The 17468-nt window shown below is 48.8% G+C and overlaps 6 protein-coding genes across 6 annotated transcripts; all 6 read right to left on the bottom strand.

Annotated features, from left to right (window-relative positions):
* Window positions 1-647: 647 nt before the first annotated feature.
* On the bottom strand, window positions 648-1777 carry N7484_002071 (chitin synthase export chaperone; the record flags this gene model as incomplete). The annotated part of the gene is made up of 3 exons (XM_057112491.1): window positions 648-839; window positions 902-1479; window positions 1534-1777. 3 exons carry the CDS (start codon window positions 1775-1777, stop codon window positions 648-650), a joined length of 1014 nt encoding a protein of 337 aa, XP_056977228.1.
* Window positions 1778-3199: 1422 nt separating this feature from the next.
* Window positions 3200-3537, bottom strand: N7484_002072 (uncharacterized protein; the record flags this gene model as incomplete). Its single annotated transcript, XM_057112492.1, has 2 exons — window positions 3200-3310; window positions 3409-3537. The coding sequence occupies 2 exons, from the start codon at window positions 3535-3537 to the stop codon at window positions 3200-3202; spliced, it is 240 nt and encodes a 79-aa protein (XP_056977229.1).
* A 4875-nt stretch (window positions 3538-8412) lies between these two features.
* Window positions 8413-8979, bottom strand: N7484_002073 (uncharacterized protein; the record flags this gene model as incomplete). The annotated part of the gene is made up of 1 exon (XM_057112493.1): window positions 8413-8979. One exon carries the CDS (start codon window positions 8977-8979, stop codon window positions 8413-8415), a length of 567 nt encoding a protein of 188 aa, XP_056977230.1.
* Window positions 8980-9788: 809 nt separating this feature from the next.
* On the bottom strand, window positions 9789-10657 carry N7484_002074 (GNAT family N-acetyltransferase; the record flags this gene model as incomplete). The annotated part of the gene is made up of 3 exons (XM_057112494.1): window positions 9789-9824; window positions 9913-10455; window positions 10544-10657. 3 exons carry the CDS (start codon window positions 10655-10657, stop codon window positions 9789-9791), a joined length of 693 nt encoding a protein of 230 aa, XP_056977231.1.
* Window positions 10658-11581: 924 nt separating this feature from the next.
* On the bottom strand, window positions 11582-14094 carry N7484_002075 (arrestin family protein; the record flags this gene model as incomplete). Its single annotated transcript, XM_057112495.1, has 3 exons — window positions 11582-12253; window positions 12315-13384; window positions 13458-14094. The coding sequence occupies 3 exons, from the start codon at window positions 14092-14094 to the stop codon at window positions 11582-11584; spliced, it is 2379 nt and encodes a 792-aa protein (XP_056977232.1).
* Window positions 14095-16313: 2219 nt separating this feature from the next.
* On the bottom strand, window positions 16314-17346 carry N7484_002076 (uncharacterized protein; the record flags this gene model as incomplete). Its single annotated transcript, XM_057112496.1, has 3 exons — window positions 16314-17033; window positions 17090-17215; window positions 17284-17346. Coding segments are annotated over 3 exons (909 nt in total), but the record flags the coding sequence as incomplete, so codon positions are not given.
* Between the last annotated feature and the right edge of the window lie 122 nt (window positions 17347-17468).

A 17468-nucleotide genomic window follows, 5' to 3' on the forward strand; every position in this document is an offset into this window, starting at 1 on the left:
CAGTGGGCCTGATTCGATCTTCAAACCCTATCAAAGGGCAATTAAACACATTGATAAGTCTCGGTTCTGGTCTCTTGTAATATAAAGAACCAGTAGATACTCTACAAGCCACCCGTGGCCTACTAGTAATATCTTTAGCTGCATTTCGGAGGTGATTCGGATATACTGTTGTGGATATTAAAGGATTTCTCATTGGGTGCCTCGCCGAACTGATTATGTAGGAGGGCTTTTTCCCCTGCACGCGTAGATGTTCACACAAGAAGCCTTGTAGTTTCCCGGAAAGTGAAGCGAACCTTGGAAGTTTCATATTAGGCCAAGACCATTAATTAGGTCTGCTAAGCCAATGATAGCCCTTACCCCCGGGGCCGAATCCGGTGGGATGAGAAAAAGAGCTCGATAGAACCGGATACGAAGGAAGTTTAGAGTGGATTTGTAAAAATGGATAAATGAAATCTGCCTGATTACCCGAGTCTCGAGACAAAACGCCCCCACATGCTGCTCCATGCTAGTATTAACAAAAGTTGGAATGTCTGATCGCATGCAAATAAATTAAATACAAGGAATGACCTTTCCAGTATGAGAAAATGAGACAATAAAATAAAAACTTGCTAAGTACTGGTTTTGTATACAAGCCACAATAAGAACGTCTAGGAGCGGTGGCCGTAATTCGACGAGCGGTGGTGTCCATTTGCACGCATGCTGCCCCCATATTCGGAATTGGTGTCCTGGTAAACGGTTTGACGTCGGTCTTCTTCTGAGAGAAGGTCCTTAACCTCCCAAGTATTAGCCTTGACGCCGACGGAGAATTCGAGGTCTTCTGTTGTGATCGAATCCCAGAACTACATGGCCAGTCAGTCTCATAAGTTGCATCAGAAATTCGTGTAACATGACGGGTTCCCACCTTGTAGACCATCATCACAGCGAGTAGGTTGCAGAAGGTTGCAAAGAACAGGCCATCCATGTAATGCTGGACGTTGTTACAGATGAGATCGCTGAAAGCGTACAAGAGCACCTGACCGATGATAAAGACTGCCACACCGAAGCAGATATGTCCGAGGGGCCAGCGGTCATCCAGTGTGTTCACTACTAATAACAATTGCATGACAATGTAGATGGCAATACAGATGGCGTTTATGATGTAGAGTACCACGAACATACCAACGGTATTCTCGGGTCCTAAAGCACCACCTGACCATGACTTGAAGGTCAGCAGGGAAATGACGAAGGTGATGGCAAACATGATTGCGGACGGAATGCGGATCAGCCACACAGATAATGCCGTGCCATCTTCATACAGTTGGAACCCGACGAAGCCGTTTACCAGAAGGCAAGTGCATAGGGCGGAGACTAATCCATTTTGGATTGCCACGAAGTAGGGGAACGGCCCGCTCCTTGGTGGAACGACACCGGCATCGATTATAAGTGAGAAGATCGTCAGAGCTAGATAGAGGTAGAAGAATGTGAGAATCTCCTTGCGTCCTGTCTAAGAATTAGTATTAAACACCACGCCATCAGTCAGAAGATAGTACGGACCGACAGCGGTGAACTTGGAGCGAATGTGTAAGATCATGATCACTGTCATTGAAAGCGCAATAATATGCATGAACGAGGCGGCGCCTTCAAATATCATCGTATTGGCGACCTCGATATTCCGGGCATAACAATTCGACACTATGCCCCTCGACCCGGTTCCAGATATCGTCGACACCGGGCCTACGAGAAGGCATAGTGGCATAGGCGTCTTCTCACATATCGAGTTGAAATCCCCGAAACCCATGATGCTTGGTGGGACAGTAGACGGTGGGCTACCTGTTGTGGTTGGCCGGTCACCGGTGAACTGGTCTCCACAACGATGGAGAAGTGGGCACAGTGGAGAGAGAAAGTGTGACGATAAAGACTACACACAGGCAACCCAGCAGTCTCTTTGTTATCTCCCCAGCTTCAGCTGTCCAACCTCAGCCGTGATGGCAAACGAGCGGATACGTGTTGACGGTGTCAGGTTTTCTCCAGCCAAGAAGTTTGTCTTTCAATTGTTACTATTTCAAGCGAGGGGGGCAGTCACGGGATTGCCAGCCCAATGGAGTTTAGCGTGAACTTCCCCGGTGACACAGCTTTCATATCACGTGGCAGGGATCGGACCCGACATTGAGCCGATGATTTTACCTTCGACACAAAGTACTTTACTGCCTTTAGTGACTCCACAGGAAGTATATCAATGCACTAAGATGCTCACTAACACCTAGTGGGCTCGGAATACACTGTGCCGACTTTGATGCACAACCCCCTCTTCCGATAGCGACTTCCGGAGCTGTACCCGGAGCGGAGCCACGGCAAGCTACTGGAGACTATCTCTTTTAAGGCTCCACAACCCGATATACTGTACTTGGGACTGGGGACCAGAGCGGTGCCGCTCCGTATGGCCCCGGTGTGATCCATTCAAAATTAGTAGCCCGCCACACCACGAGAAATGGGCCCATGGCCCGTGTGCTCTGTTCTGGAAAAAAGACAAAAGGCAAGGAGTGACGAAAAAAGGAACCCGAGATCAGCATGTGGACAGAACCACCCGCAGGACGTCAGTCGATTGTCGCACCATCTCGTTTTTCTCGTTTGACCTTTACAGTCCCCATCAGGTCTCGAACGTGTAGGAAGATTCTCCGCCCTCCCCCCCGTGCACAACTTTCGTCTGCTAGGATACTCCTTGATGACTTGGACCTTGTACCGCACAAGCCGCAAGTAACGCAACACAACCCTGCACCTATTTAGCTTCAGCCAATCACTGGGCATCGGAGACTTTCCAATGCCGATTGCAGACCCCGTCCTGGTGGGCTAACGGCGATTAAAACGGGCGAGTGACCATTGTTCTCGAAGGACGAGGCAAAAGAGGGAACGCCCTTGTACTAGCGTGCTTTGGTGGGGTAAATATTCGCTGGAGCCTTTTTCTTTGATCTAAGGAGGAATGCCGAAAGAGCTCAAACCTTGTTTTTTGTTTTCTTATTTTTTTTTTTTTTGATTCGTGGAGTTCTGAATGGAGTCAACGCGGCACAGAGAACAAGGCGCAGGGCGTCAGAGATCGGAGACGAGCTTTCCGAGATTTTAGTCTGCTGCCATCACCGTTACTACCCTGAACGACCCTGATTTGTCAATCTCTTACCTAGAACGGTCATTTTAGATCCTGTACAAGGATGATAATTTATTTATTTTACTTTTCTCTCTCCCTCCGCAGCTCATGATTCGTTCGAGCTGACGAGGTAGCTCGGTTTTTTCCAGGCCGATTGGCATTTGAAGCTCCTGTGGCAAGTTGCTCATCAATCTGGGCACCAATCAGTCAGAGGACAGGCACAATTGACAGGGGGTTCGTGGTGGAAGTGGGACAGAGGCTGAGGTCGAAGCTCCATTATTGAAACTTACCAGGACTGGTTGCCCACTCTTTGCCATCGGCTTGATGGATCCCTTTTTCTCATCCTCAATGCCCAACGCGTCGTGTCCCCATGTTTCTAAAGGTTGCCCAACCACCCCACGAGCATTGTCACCAGACATTGCAGTAAAGAAAAGAGATTAATCCCTGCTCGTCTGACTTGTCCTTTTTTTTTTGAGCAACAAACCATTTGCCGAGGCTTGTCGCTACAAAAACCCCCACATTTGCTACAGTAAACAATTCGGGCATGCCTAACGACGTATTATGCATGAAGATCCTGACTAGCGCCACGTGTGTATGGAAGAAGCATCAACGGCTGCGAGGAACCGCGTCGATCTCCCATTACCCGATAAACACTATGCCATCTCGTCATCGGAAGGAAAAGAGGGCCGAAAAGCTGGAAGATCCCTGATCACGGGCAAATTTCCGGCTGTGGTCCTTTGGCCTCTAAACGGTCATCGACAGAGATCAAAGCTACTTTTCATGCAGGACCCGCTTCCTGACAAGGATTTTAATTTTTAATTTTTTTTAATATATAATTTTTTTTTTTTTTTTTACTATTTTCCATATATTTTGGTATTTTGTATTTTTCTTTTTCCTTTTTCCTTTTTCCTTTTCTTTGGTGGGGACCTGGACAAACCTACTTGCAGAATTACTGTAGATGGTACCAACATCAGGTATCAATGTGTGGAGTAGAGAAAAATTTAAGTAGTTTGCAATTGACGTTTTTCTTCTTGCATATTTCTTTTCCCTTCCACCCATCTATCATGTTCACATCATGTTTCTCTATCCCTATTGACCTCGATCCCCTCCATTGTCATAGGCACACGCGAGCCTAATCCCAATTCCCTCCCCCTCGGTGGGAACCAAAATGTGCAGCTATTTCAAAAACTACTATGTCTATAGCTCCTGCACCCAACCCAACGTGCACATTATCCGTACCGACATGGACGGCCAAAACGAGTATCACTGCTCAGAAGGACCACACGACCGGATTATCATAGTAGTAGGCAAATGTCTACTCTGCGTTGGCAGATGATAAGATCTCTTCGAGCTTTTGGGCGCATCCCACCCGCATCTACACAATGGGAAACCCCAAACCTTCTTGCCTCCGAATCCTCGGCCATTACCGTTAACCGCGTTGATTCGATTCGATCCGGGCCCAACCGACCTCTTCTTTATCCACAAAGCCAAATGCCCGCCGCTTTCCCGAACCAATTACTGAACCATCTGAAACCATTCCCAAACTCTGTATCGTACCGGCTCGGCAGCGGTCCTGATCGACATCGACTTTTTCTTTTCTTCTACCCGGCTTCGAGGGCCACGTCTTGATTAAAGTTTATTTCGCCCTGGGGGCTATACTCTGAGAGTATTGAATTGAACTTACGACCATGGATTTATTTATTTTTTGTTTCGTTCGAGCGTGCGCCATGAGCGATTGGGCATGTTTTATTTTTTCATTTTTTTTTCATTGGTTTGACACACCCTGGTCTTTCCTATGCTTTATTCGGCGTCTACGTAGGCGTCAAGGGAAAACCGGGAGCCTGGATGAAATGGACAGGAATCCATACCAGGGCTGTACTTTGAATTTGGTGCTATGTTAGACTACTGGGTCTGATATTTGGGACGTTCCTGATTTGCTGTTGACTCAAGGGTGTCTTTCGCTTCACATCGGATGTGCCGTGTATGATATGTTTGAAGAGATCATCAAGGGTCCTTGAACAATAACGTTAAGAATAAATATAAAAAATAAAAAGCATGTGGATAAATCACATGTAGGTCACTAGAGCCGAGTGCAAGATTAAGGACTTGGGACCATTTTCGCGGACTCCGGGTTGTCCAGGGGGGGCGGGCAAACGTGGTTCTACTGGAAGCTCAGGGGTGGGAAGGGGTCCCAGAGCATCGGCCGAACCGGCAATTGCACCTAAGGGATCCATCTTGACCCTGAGTTTCAATTTCACACCCTTAGCGACACTGCCAAGAAAACAAGGGGCTTGGTTTTCTCCGATCGAGTCCGTGCTTCAGTAGTTTGGATTTTCCAAGAATTTTTATTTTTTAACTCCTGGTGTGATGAGCATTTGCAGAGGTGGAGATGGAGGGAAAGGGAAAAGGATGAGGGGCCCTAGGTATGGTGGATGTCCCCGTCTCCTTTAGGCTACCCGTTAAGGATATTATGGACGCCCTTAGCCAAATCAAATCCAAAAGTCGATAGCGCTATCCCAGAAACAGGAACCGCCAAGTCTCGGTTTCTGCAGTTCCACGCAATCTCCAAGCCTTTCGGGGGGTGCGGGTTGAAGCGAAGCTTCGAGTGTGGGACGCCCCCCTCCTCTCTCCCTGCGTCTTACACATGGTTGGTCTTCCCCGGTTTCAGATTATGGAACTGCTGGGGTTGGACGATGAGTTGGCAAAAGACCTACCGTGTGGGACAAATGTACAGGATGCTCGGGGATAGGATACTTGTCTCCATTCGGTACTTCAGCCCAAGTCTTGGGGCCGGCAGATGCAAGCTAGCAGTCAACAGCAGGGATGTCAAAAGTCATGATGCAATCGTGCCTATGAGGGATCGGGGTTTATGTATGGGATGATTAGAGCTCATCCGAGCGCTAGCCGGGGAGAACGGATCCCGGATAACAGATTCAGATACCGGCGTACGGAGTCGAAAGTGTGCGTAATGGTGAAAGGGGGAATATTCGTGGTTTCTAGAATCCAGGCCGTCTTCGGGATCTGCACCGATGCACGAGGGGATTCTAAGGTCAAATAGGGTCAAGGGCAAGTTCAATTGTCTGGAACACTAAGTCCTTTTGATGACGCTAGCGTAGAGTCTTTGTTATCCCGCGCTCGGTCCACAATACACTTGAGTTTAGTTTCCTCATTGTCATATGCTTTTCGATTTTTCGTCTTTCTGTTGGGAAATCTCCATCGCGAATCCTATTATTCCCGTTTATCTAACCCGCTAGGACGCACATGTCTCCGGCATGCGACAATGCGCTCGTCAACAGGGTTATGGCGCGGGGCTAGGAAATGGAGCAATCAACGGCGGGTTAATTAATTTACAGTTCACTCTTGTGGTTGATTGGGACAAGAGAAATGAAATTACTCGTTCATTGGGTCTACAAACCAACGAACCAAAGTAATAGTTCTCTGAATTAATGCCGTAGCCCCAGGGGTTTAAAGGCTTTGCCCCAAGGCCTTGCGGGACTTGATTTTCGCCCGTGAAGATTATGGGAACATTTGGAAATGCTGGACGCCGTATCGGGTAATCACTATGCATCCTGATCTGTAATCGTCAAGGTCTAGAAGGCAAACCTGCCAGCAGGAACGGGGCTGTCATGAGCATGCACGCTAGTTACATATTTAAATGAGTCCTGAACTTAAAGTCTTGTGTTAGCCATTTTCCGTGATACCGATGTCGTGCTCATTATACTATAGGTAGTGGCGCATGTCCAGCCTTGTTGCTAGGCTGGAAACCGCTCAGTGACACGGACCTTCCGGTACATGTGATAAGGCATTTGGCAAGAGCTAGCGGTAATTGCTTTCTGCAAGGGTACTCTGGTCTGATTAGTCTAGATCATTCGGTGGGCTTGAATTGGTTTCTTAAAGAGCTGGACCATTCAAGCTCAACGATCTAATTCCGACCAATCAAAGGCGCTTATCTCGGCCCGGCATCATCGGCTGACTCATTTCTTTAATTTTATTTCAGTATAAAAACTGCCCATGCCAGCCAGTTCTGTCAAGAAATCCTAAGTTCGGCTAACATTAGTTTCCATTAGGGAGTAATGCCCGACCCGCTTTCATGTGTAATATAACATTTATCCGGCTCTTGAACATCCTCGGCAGTTTGCCAAAAAGGGTCTGGCTTTGCATGGAAGTCGTGGTTAGCTGATTTCCTTCCGCCTCATTAGGAAAATCAGACCATTCCAGTCGGGATCGGCATGATTAAACAAGCTACGAACCCGAACCCAAGCCCATCTTCGGCTCCACATCAACATGATGAATGTCCTCAGGCTCTATCTGATAGCCCTGGTTAGATCCACTCGGCTTAATTCACACGGTCTGTGCAGAGTATCGAGCTTCTCGGGTGGAGTACCGAAGCCACTGCCGTTATCCACCTTCCACATGGGGGACGGTCTCCAGTCGATGATACAAACTACTGTACTCTGGCCCGGATACGCGTAACCTAGAGAGCAAGAGCGTCGTGTCCGTATAGTAGAAAGGAACGCATTAAAATGAATAAGGGATCACCTCCGAGTGGAGGTGCCAAGCCGAAACAATGCGAAAGCGATTGTCGAAGGATCCCATCGTCTCGGGACCAGCCGAGTGGGGTGTTGATGGGACAATCAGTCGTCATACCTGCATTTCTTTCTTGTGTTTTCCTCTTTGCTTATTCCTCAGTGGCCACCTCACCAATTACCCCACTCTAAGTCGGCCTATTTCCGAATAATCTGCGGGAGTCGTCATTGTTGCTATACCCTGGCTCAATATATATCCTTTGGACCCGAAGTCCACCTCATGCCTAAATTGCCGATGATCTTGGGTAAATTAAACCACAAGATGAATAGAATTTCAGCCAAAAAATTAAAATTATTAAAATAAAAAGTGGATCATGGAAAGCCGGCATTAAACCCCGTCGACAAACGTCATCTAGTAAGGATTCGACCCTGAAACGCACCCGACGATCCCTCCCCACCTGGCGTTTCTAATCGCTGTTGGCTGGGGTTCATGCAGGGTTCTGTGCCGCCCTCTCAGATATACATGTACGCGTCCTACCGAGGTCACTTGACAGTCGGGTCATGCAAGCTATAGTATGATTGGATCGGATTTGACATCATGGCGTAAATCGCACTGTCTTGATATAATGGTAATAGAATAGTAAGTAATAAGTATTTGTTTGTATTGTACATCTATTCCCTTTCCAGCCCGAAACCATTCCTGCTCCGTGTCCCTTGTTCAATGCGGAATGGATCGGGGGCGGGACAAATTCGGTAGGTTGGGTGATCTTAGAAGCGGACTTCCGGGCGGATGGAGATTGGCTTGGGTGTGTAGGCTGGTGGGAGGGTCGTGTATCGTGGCGAAGGCTTCGATTTGCGGGCCTTTGGTGCGAATGAGAGGCCTGGGATGTCGAGACGGAGACTTAGTCTGGATGAAGCCCTTCTGCGACGGAGGGGTGGGACGTGAAGGGTTTGATTGGTAGGTGTGTTCTCAGGGTTTGGTGTGAGATATGAGATGGTGATGAGACTTCTGAGGTAGTAGAATGATTCTTCCTCTTGATCTTTTTCTGAGTATATGCTCTGGGTCTCGGTGTGGCACAAAGGATATGAATGGGTAGTGGTAGGACTAGTCGATACTCGACTGATGGTGCCAGCTAGGGTGGCTGGCTGATTGACGATCAAATCTCTCTCATTGTCTTTGTTGTCTATGTCGTCCTTTTTATTTATGTTTGTGTCTTGGACTGTTGTCTCTTGACGTGTTGAATTATGAGGGCACTGTCGGCGCCTGCCGAGGAATGATCGTAGGATGGCCAGCACCCCACGACCACGATGTCTGTGAGAAATAAGAAAAACCATGATTGAATCAGACAATTTGGCAATGAGATATGCCCGGCAAATAGCTGGCTGATTCCGGTTTTGAACTGTGAAGAGAAAGTGAATAGGCACAGCGCTAAACAGTGAATCAAAGCCCTAGATTGAATTGTGAATGGACAGAGTGAATAAGGTCATAGATCAGAGCGGACCCTCGCGTTCCTATATGCGCGAGTATTTACAGGTACCCCTTTGCCTCGAGATCAAGGGCAAAGCTGCAGTCTCATTGCAAATAGAAAACGCCGCAGGGAAACTGCGGAAAACACTTGTCGTCGACATTAAAATCTGACTGTACCTGAAACTCAGTGGGGAATAAAAAAGTACCATCAGATAGGCTTATCCTGAAGCCCAACGTCAAAACACCTTCAGCGCGTAAACCTAAACAAAACTGTAAGTCTAACAGCAACCTGAATGAGGTGTATATGCAGGCCCCCTTGGATTATACTTTGTGATATATCATACGCGCTTTCTTAGCAAACGCGGCTCCGGCACCAGCACCACAGCCGCGGGTCTAGATACATCCATGCGGCTGTCGCGATAGAGTTCAGATCGCGGCAGACTCGGTCTGCTTGTGGGTCTATAAGAGTGGCCCTGGGGATCGTGCAGCGAGATGATGGGTCTGAGCGTTAGGGCAAATTATCAATCGGGCCAACGCAGAGATTAGGATATGCTTGTATCCGGTAGCTGGGAAGTATGAGATTGGGTTGTGCTATCTACCAGTGGAGGCTGACAATCCTTGATTAAGATTCGAGGGCGCTTCGAAACGAACTGATCTGTATTATCGGACATCACAGTTACTCGGTCTTCGGGTTACGCGTCATGCAATACAACTATAAACAAATTAGCCTCTATCTTAAACTTCTCCGTGTCCAGGTGATGTAGAACGTCATGTCATGGGGACAAGGAAAAGTAACATACCATACAAACATCCCCTCCATCCCGACACTCCATAGTCCTACTCATCTCAAACCCCATTCTCTCATAAATCTGCACATTAGGCACATTCTTCGAACTCTCCAGATAGCACTTAACGCCCTCCTCATCCGCAATCTTCGTCACAGACTCAAAAAGCATCCTCCCCACGCCCTTCCCCTGTGCCTCAGGGCTAACGGCAACAATGTTACAAAAATAATATCCACGCGGGTCTACCCATATCTCTGCTTGGGCTTTCTGCTGCTGCTCTTTCCAGATCCAGTACCTGTTTGTGCGGAGCCCTCCACGGCCTAAGTAGAGGATGTTCGTGAGGAATTGGGTAGCTGATAGGACCCAGCCTTGATACCAGGAATACCAGCTCTCCGGTTTTGAAGGTGGGTGGGGTGATAGCCAGCAGGATACTCCGAGGACAGGAGATGTGGATGAATCCTCGGTTGGGGTTATCTCCTTTGCAACTTGGAAAATTGCGTTGTTTATGCCCCAGCGACAGCGTGCTGCGAGGGAGCTGTAGTTTCTTTGTTTGTTGAACTGGAATTGAATTATCCATTAGAAGGTGCAATGGTGGTAACTATGGGTAGTCTGGAAGGGGAGGGGGGTTGATGTATATGTTATGTACCTTGGAGCCGTCGAATACCCACTTAAAGTACGGATCATCGGCAAAAGCGTGTTGTATCACCCGGATTGCACCTGGGATATCGGCTTCCGTCAGGGGAAGAATTTCGATAGCCATATTGTAAATATTGGACTGGAATAGAGAAGAAAAGATCTTATCGTGGGTGCCTGCTATGAGTGGAGCCGATCTCTGGCAGGTAGATAAACAGCGTGATTTATCCCACTACCAGACTCTTGTTAGATATGACCTAGTTTTTGGGTGAACAGACGATAGTTGGATACTGGCTATTTCACGTGAGCAAGTACTACCTTCAAGACTAGAAGGCGTCTGATGACTTACTCGTGATTCGGTTCGCGTTGATTACTGGTGGATCACTGGACAAGGGTGATGACAGGGGTCGTAAGCCGAGAGGTCGTGTTTCACTATAGATGCCGAGCACAGTGAGGCTCAAATAAAGTGCTCTGCCACGCGAAAAAGGAGAATTGACTAGTTGCAGAATGGAAGAGGAAAATGTCATCTTCGAGTCCCCGCTTAGATGTGGGGAGCGTCTAAACCGGGGAAGGAATGTAGATGCGGTCTTATCGCTCTATCGGGATCGCTGGCATCGTTATCCGGATCAAATATAGCTCCGGATCGTAGATAGCGCCCGTGTGTTAAATCATATTCATAATCTTTTTTTTGTTCAAATTTATTTGGAAAAAATGCAACCATGGTATGGCAGTATACACGTTTTGCATGCATATAATCCATCTGTAACTTCCTAATAACCATAATCACGCCTTTTGCCCCGAATGATATGAACAAAGCCTAATATTCTGCAAGACTCAATGTTGCATGTGGCATGTTTGCCATGATAAACGTGAAAATCCAAGCCTGATCCAAACCAACAGAATGCAGTATATAGACCCAGAGCCAGGCGTGAAACAAAACCCAAAACAAGTTGCCCCCTCCCAATACACCAGTTCCCGATATGAACAGTCGTAATTTCATGGCTCGGATATCGTGAAACGTAAGACGGCTGTACAGCACGACCAAAGAAAATCATGAAGCGGTAAAGTCATCCAAGCGTACCCATTCTCGGGGTACATCCATACTACGGTTAACACGGCCTCCCGGGGTCAAGGGGACGTCCACCCGTCCGAGGCCCCGGTCGTCGTCTCCTTCCTCGTAGAAAGAAAGGCGAGAGAAATAATCTTCCAACACAGCCTCTCGATCACCATTGCCAACAATGGTGGTGTACTCGGGAGGGGGTGTGATAAGTGGAGGGGGTGGAGGGACATCTTCGAAGGCAGGAGGAGCGAAGGATGGCGTCCGAAGGAGATGCATAGGGCGAGGAATATCTCGTGCGGGAGCATCGTGCGCTAGATGGGCTTGCGGGGGACGTGCCAATCCACCGGATCCATTTGTGAAGCTTCGCGTGACGGCGCGGCCGATTGAATCCCGGCGGGTGAGATTTGATGTGCTGTCTTCCCGATCGGAATTCGACTGGGTAATGGAATACTCCCTTGATGCCAAAGGTGCACCGGGGCAGCCACACTCGTGTTCTTGCGCAGGTGGGTCTGGGTCGGTAGCCGGTCTAGAATAAGCCGGTAGGTAGATGTTCGCTTGCGTCGCCTTGCAGGAGAGAATATGGAATGGGGAATCGATGGAGATTTCAAAGTGTCTTCGCTTAGTTGGGTCTCTCTCATCAATCTTGGACAGCCGGAGCACAATCTGTAGAAGGATCAGTATCATGGCTGGAGATCGCAGAAATTGATAGATGGAGGTTATTTACCTTGATCCAGTGGTTGATCTGGATGTTTTCATAGGTAGTGTCAAAGTGCAAGCGCTGTCCCTCATCCCGTCCTCTCATTTCATGGCAGCTCGGAAGTTGCACACTGAACTCCATCTCAGTTGGACCAACCCCGGAATCGTTCGCTAGATTGCCGAGCAAATTCGTCCTGCCACGATCGACAATCTCCTCTCCTCGCGCGGCGGCGGCACGGTGATCCCAATCGATACCGCCGCCCGCAGTGATTCGCATCGAGCTACCCGGATAAGTACTTGTGCTGGCTGACTCGGCTCGTTTCTCGAACAGAAGCACCTTCTTGGCGGGCTGCAGACGATGTACACTCTTATCTGCCGTCCAGTGCTGGATATTTTCCGTCACATACACTTTGATGCGGTGGCATTCCACCTTTGCGAGCGGGGTGAGTTTAAAAGCAATCGGGATCTGAGAACCGAGAGGGAAGGATTTCCCGGAGATGACAATATCGTAATGAAGCTGATCTTCCCAATTTCGCGAGATTGCAATCGGCTCGACTTGCTCCAAAGAACCTTCAGCTGGGGTGCGAATCACGGGAATTTCCATCGTGCCAAGCAGATTTGGCCGGAAGGCGCCTGATCGTTCCACGATAGCCTCTAGGTCATACCTCACGGACCCTAGATCGGTTTTGATGGTTTCAGGCAACGATCCATCAATTGGGAACTCGAAACTGTACAGGTAGTCACCCACGGGGAACATCCGGTAGTTGCGCTGCTGTTGTGTCTGAGCACTGGTAGGTGGTTCGTTTCTGCTGAAGCTCCGAGAGTGTCCACGAGTGGTCGGTATGGATAGGCGCCTGGGGTCTCGGGAAGCGATTGCGGGGCCAAGTGAGTTGGTTGAACCACTCTTGGAGAAGAGCTCTCGGCTTGTGGCAATCACTGCATCCTTTCCAGGTACAGGTGAGACGGGCTTAGCGTGCTGATAGTAGTGTGCACCGTAGTCGTTCTGCATGAGTGCGGTATCACCGTGGTTGAAGTATACGACACCGTGGGTAAAAAGGTCTTTCTTATCGTGGAAGTGGATCTTCTTCGGGGGAATACCTAGGAATTCGTGTTAGGCTGTACGCGGGAGGGAGTGGAAGATCCAGCTCCTGGGCTCGACTTCAAGACATACCATCTGGCCAGTCCGTTTGCGCATGACCCTTAAAACAGATCGAGATCTTCTTGATTTTTACACATTTGGTGACCTTGAGGTGTATTTGGCCTCGCAAGATAGCCGACTTCTTGGAACTCGGGTCATGCTGATCATAGCCCTGGAGATATAAAACTGGCTCAGTGAGCGCAATACCCAGCGTCAGTCCGCTTCCAGTCGCAATGATCTTCTCGTTGCGCAGCGGCGGAAACGGTGTAGTTAGCTCGGGAACGGCGTTGGGCTGTTCAGCCACCGCCCGGGGCAACACGTCGGCCATGATATCGGGCATTATTTCGTCAGGCTGTATTGTCGCAACTCTGGGAGAGAGTATGATCTCCGAGACAGGCCGAGCGGTGCGCTGGCGTGGGAGTTTTGATTGCGGGGGAGCGGGTGCCGAGATTCCGGATGACCGCAGGCGAAGGAATCTCTTCGCGTTTTCACGTGGGCCCGCCAGCTTCCTCAGTATGGAGCCGCGACGACTTTGTTTTGGGAATTGCTCTTCGACAGCGTTGAGACTGGTTCGTGCCGATCGAGTGCGTATGAGGTTGGAGATCGATAAGGGAAGCGGGGAAACCTCGCCCGATTGTAAGGACACCTGCGCGGGGATAATGTGAGCCATCATTGCCGTGCCTCTGGCGCATCATAGAATGGGGATTTTTTGTTTCTTTGGTGCTGCGCCTGCCCTTTTAATGGTAATCCTTTGCCCTCTAGACTCTTTCCCTGTCTATTGATTTTTGCTTTTTCTTTCTGGCAGGATTGCAAAAAGAAAAAGTGACAGTGAAAGGCCAGGAATGCAAAAAGGCTCCAAGGCACCACAATGGGAAAGGAAATTCCAGAAGAAAAGAACAGGGCGACACAGAATCCACTTACCTCAGAGCTTTAATCTTTGTGAGACCGGTTGTTATGCTAGAAAATAATCCCTTGTACACCCCCTTCAATGGGATCAAACTAAAATGCAAGGAGCACACCGATCTTTTGCAGGAGAGGAATTCCTCGGGATTGCTGACTTCATAACACGGATCCTCCCCTCAAATGATCATCGGCTTGCAGATCTCTAAAGCAGTGGATTCGATTGGCTAATGGAGGGGCCAAACTGTGGTTCCTTTGGGAACTTGCTTGGCCTTGTTTTACCAGGCTTGGTGGCTTCCTGGTGGCGCTCGGTGATTTGAGATGATGATCAGTTCCTGTAAAAATGGGAACATGCAATGCTTATGTGGCAGGTCATATATAGTCAGATTTTTTCTTTTACTAATAATACCTCAGGGCGGGAAAAAAGGTCCAGATCCGAGGTCTTCAAATCCGATCGATGATGACATGATATCGAATTGGGGAGTTTTCATCCGGCGATCCGGGTCTTACTAAGACGTCCAGAAAACACATCTAGAACCTTTCAAACCGTCTCTACGGAGTACTCTCGACAACGCATGTTGTGCTTCGTTCTCTCTGTAGGACGAACCTTATACCTAATTAGACAGACCTACCTTTATCGGATAAACGTGTCTTGAAAAGATGCAAAGGGAAGATAACATCAGCATGAAACGGCTAACCCGGCACCCAACCCAAGTTTATGGCCTAGAAACAGCCTCCGACGGCACTCGGCTGCGGGGACAACACTCCCATCGGGACTTGCAGTGTCGCATGTGAGGGTCGTCACACCGAGACCTGGGGACACCTGGACACTTGATCGAGGGGAAGATTCCCATCAGCCCATCTATTTCCCGCGTTGTACGCGTCAAAACGTATAAACACCAGACCTCCCTCGTGCAAGTCCTAGCCAAGATAATCATCGTCGGCGAACAGGCCCGGATCTTCAGAGTTTACTTTCCTGCACGGCCCAACGAACAAGGCCATCTGAGTGGCCGGAAATGACAACCCCCCAGAATTCGAAGTCAAGGCCTCCATGTTGGGGGAGATCATTGCATCCGATCCCCATCTGCATATGCACACGGTCTTGCGACACACAGAGCTCAAGACTAGCGCATGAGGCTACCCGGCTTGTTCAATCTCCCCAAGCGGGTCCGTGCCTTGACAGCTGGCGATGACCTCATTGGGGCCAAGGACCCAGAATTTCAACGCGTCCCCCCTCATCTCGGCATCCACGTTCATAGGGCACATCTAGGCTTTGACGTTGAGGTTCATTTTAAAAATTTCTCATCCTTGGTTTTCCTTCCCGGAGAGAACCCCCGTCCGTGCGCCTGGGCTCGTGGCCCTGATCTCATCTCTACCCAGTATTTATAGCGTAGTCAGCCCTGGAGATCTGCCGTGGTTCCTCGCTCATACGTCATTGAATGAAGACTTGGAACTGGTTTTTTTGAAATTCAATTTTTTGAAGTACTTTGGCGCTGTTGTCTCGTTTCATTCCATTTCTTTTGGTTGGAGTCGGGTCCGTCACACAATCAGGTCTTGTACTACCGCCCCCTATGTTTCCCTATGTTCCGAGGTGTAGGTTAAGACTGTGATGTTGAAGATTAGTGCGAGATTTTGGTACATTGCCCGATGTACGGAGCTGTAGTGGGCATCTATTCCGAGTATGTCGCCCCAGGTAAAAGAGCGGTAGAGCGGATAGGATAAAGAGATACTCCGTAGATAAAGCTCTAGTCACATATTTGAAAATATCCAGCCCACATACCAATTATCACATTGGAACTATTGATTATCATTTTCGATAATCTACTGGGGCTCCATGACTCGTGAGCTGATCTATCGCTCTACCTAGTAGCTAAATCCACTAGTGCGGACTGCAGACGCATGTAGATCATAGGGGACAGTATCCCCGCCACTAATTGTTCGTAGAAGAGATCAATTTTGTTCAGGCCTGGAAACTCCTTTCATCAAATCCTAGCTGAACCAATTATCCTCTAGCTCGTTGAGATTCATCAAACTATCGCCTTCCAGCTGATTGAGATCCCCGGTCCCATCGTCACCCATATTCTCGGTCTCCATGAATAAATCATCAAAGCTAGATTCCCCGGGTCCCATCAGATCATCCATCGTATTGCCTTGATCAGGGAACGTCTGGGGTTCGCCCTCACTTTTCTGGAGCTCCATGTCGAATGCAACCCCGCCACCAGGGGCCATAGCTGCAGAATTCTCCGGCTGTGAAGTGCCGGGAGTTTCCCCGGGCGCGCTAGTCCCAAATGCGGTCCCAGAAAGGAAAGCTTGATTCCCCATATCGTCGTCGCCAAAGTCCAGGCTGAGTTGAAAGGAATTGGACCCGCCATTCTCATTCAGGACCGAATCAAAGTTGATGCCGTCAGCGTCGCCGAATCCTTGGCCCATGGGTTCGTTGTTACTGGTCTTGTTTTCTTCTTTCACGACTGCATCCTGACTGGGCTGCGTTTCTGGGACAGAATTGGTGGGAACTAGCGGCTCATTTTCAGTCTTGGCCTTGACCCCGGGCTCTGTACCCATTTCCATCTTCACGTCCACAGATTGAGGTTGGATGTCCTGCACCGTCTTCTCATCTACGTCACCCATGGCCACATCCTCCGTGACCGGCACGGATTCACGAGCTTTGATCGCCTCATAGTCCTTTTCTAAGAACGCTTTAGCGATGAACTGTACAACGTTAGCTGAGATTCAAGAAGAAAAGAAAAGAAAAGACTACTACTCACAATCTGCTCCGATAGATTATCTAGCGCCTCCTGGAAGCTCTCATAATATGATGGAATTGATCGCTGTAATTGTGCACTTGCAGGCATAGACCCTGATTTTCGAAATAGTCGCCCAGTGTCAAGTAGCTACATGCATGTCAGCCATCTGGATCTTTTAAGTTTCTTTTTGGGGGGGGCAAGGGAGTAGCGCTTACCGTCCGCTCCACCAAAGTAGAGAGGTCAGCCAAGGAGCGTGGATTCTCCATGCTAAATAGGTGGCTGGAGCAATGAAAAAAAGAAAATAAAGATAGGGTCTGAATAATGGGACAAGGGAGGAAGGACAGAGGATGTGAAGTGGTACGGAGAAGAGTTGTACACACGAACTGGGCGCTAATCCCGT

This window comes from Penicillium longicatenatum, assembly GCF_028827895.1.
Source record: "Penicillium longicatenatum strain IBT 33135 chromosome Unknown contig_1_segment0_segment0, whole genome shotgun sequence".
In the NCBI taxonomy this organism is placed as follows: Eukaryota; Fungi; Ascomycota; class Eurotiomycetes; order Eurotiales; family Aspergillaceae; genus Penicillium; species Penicillium longicatenatum.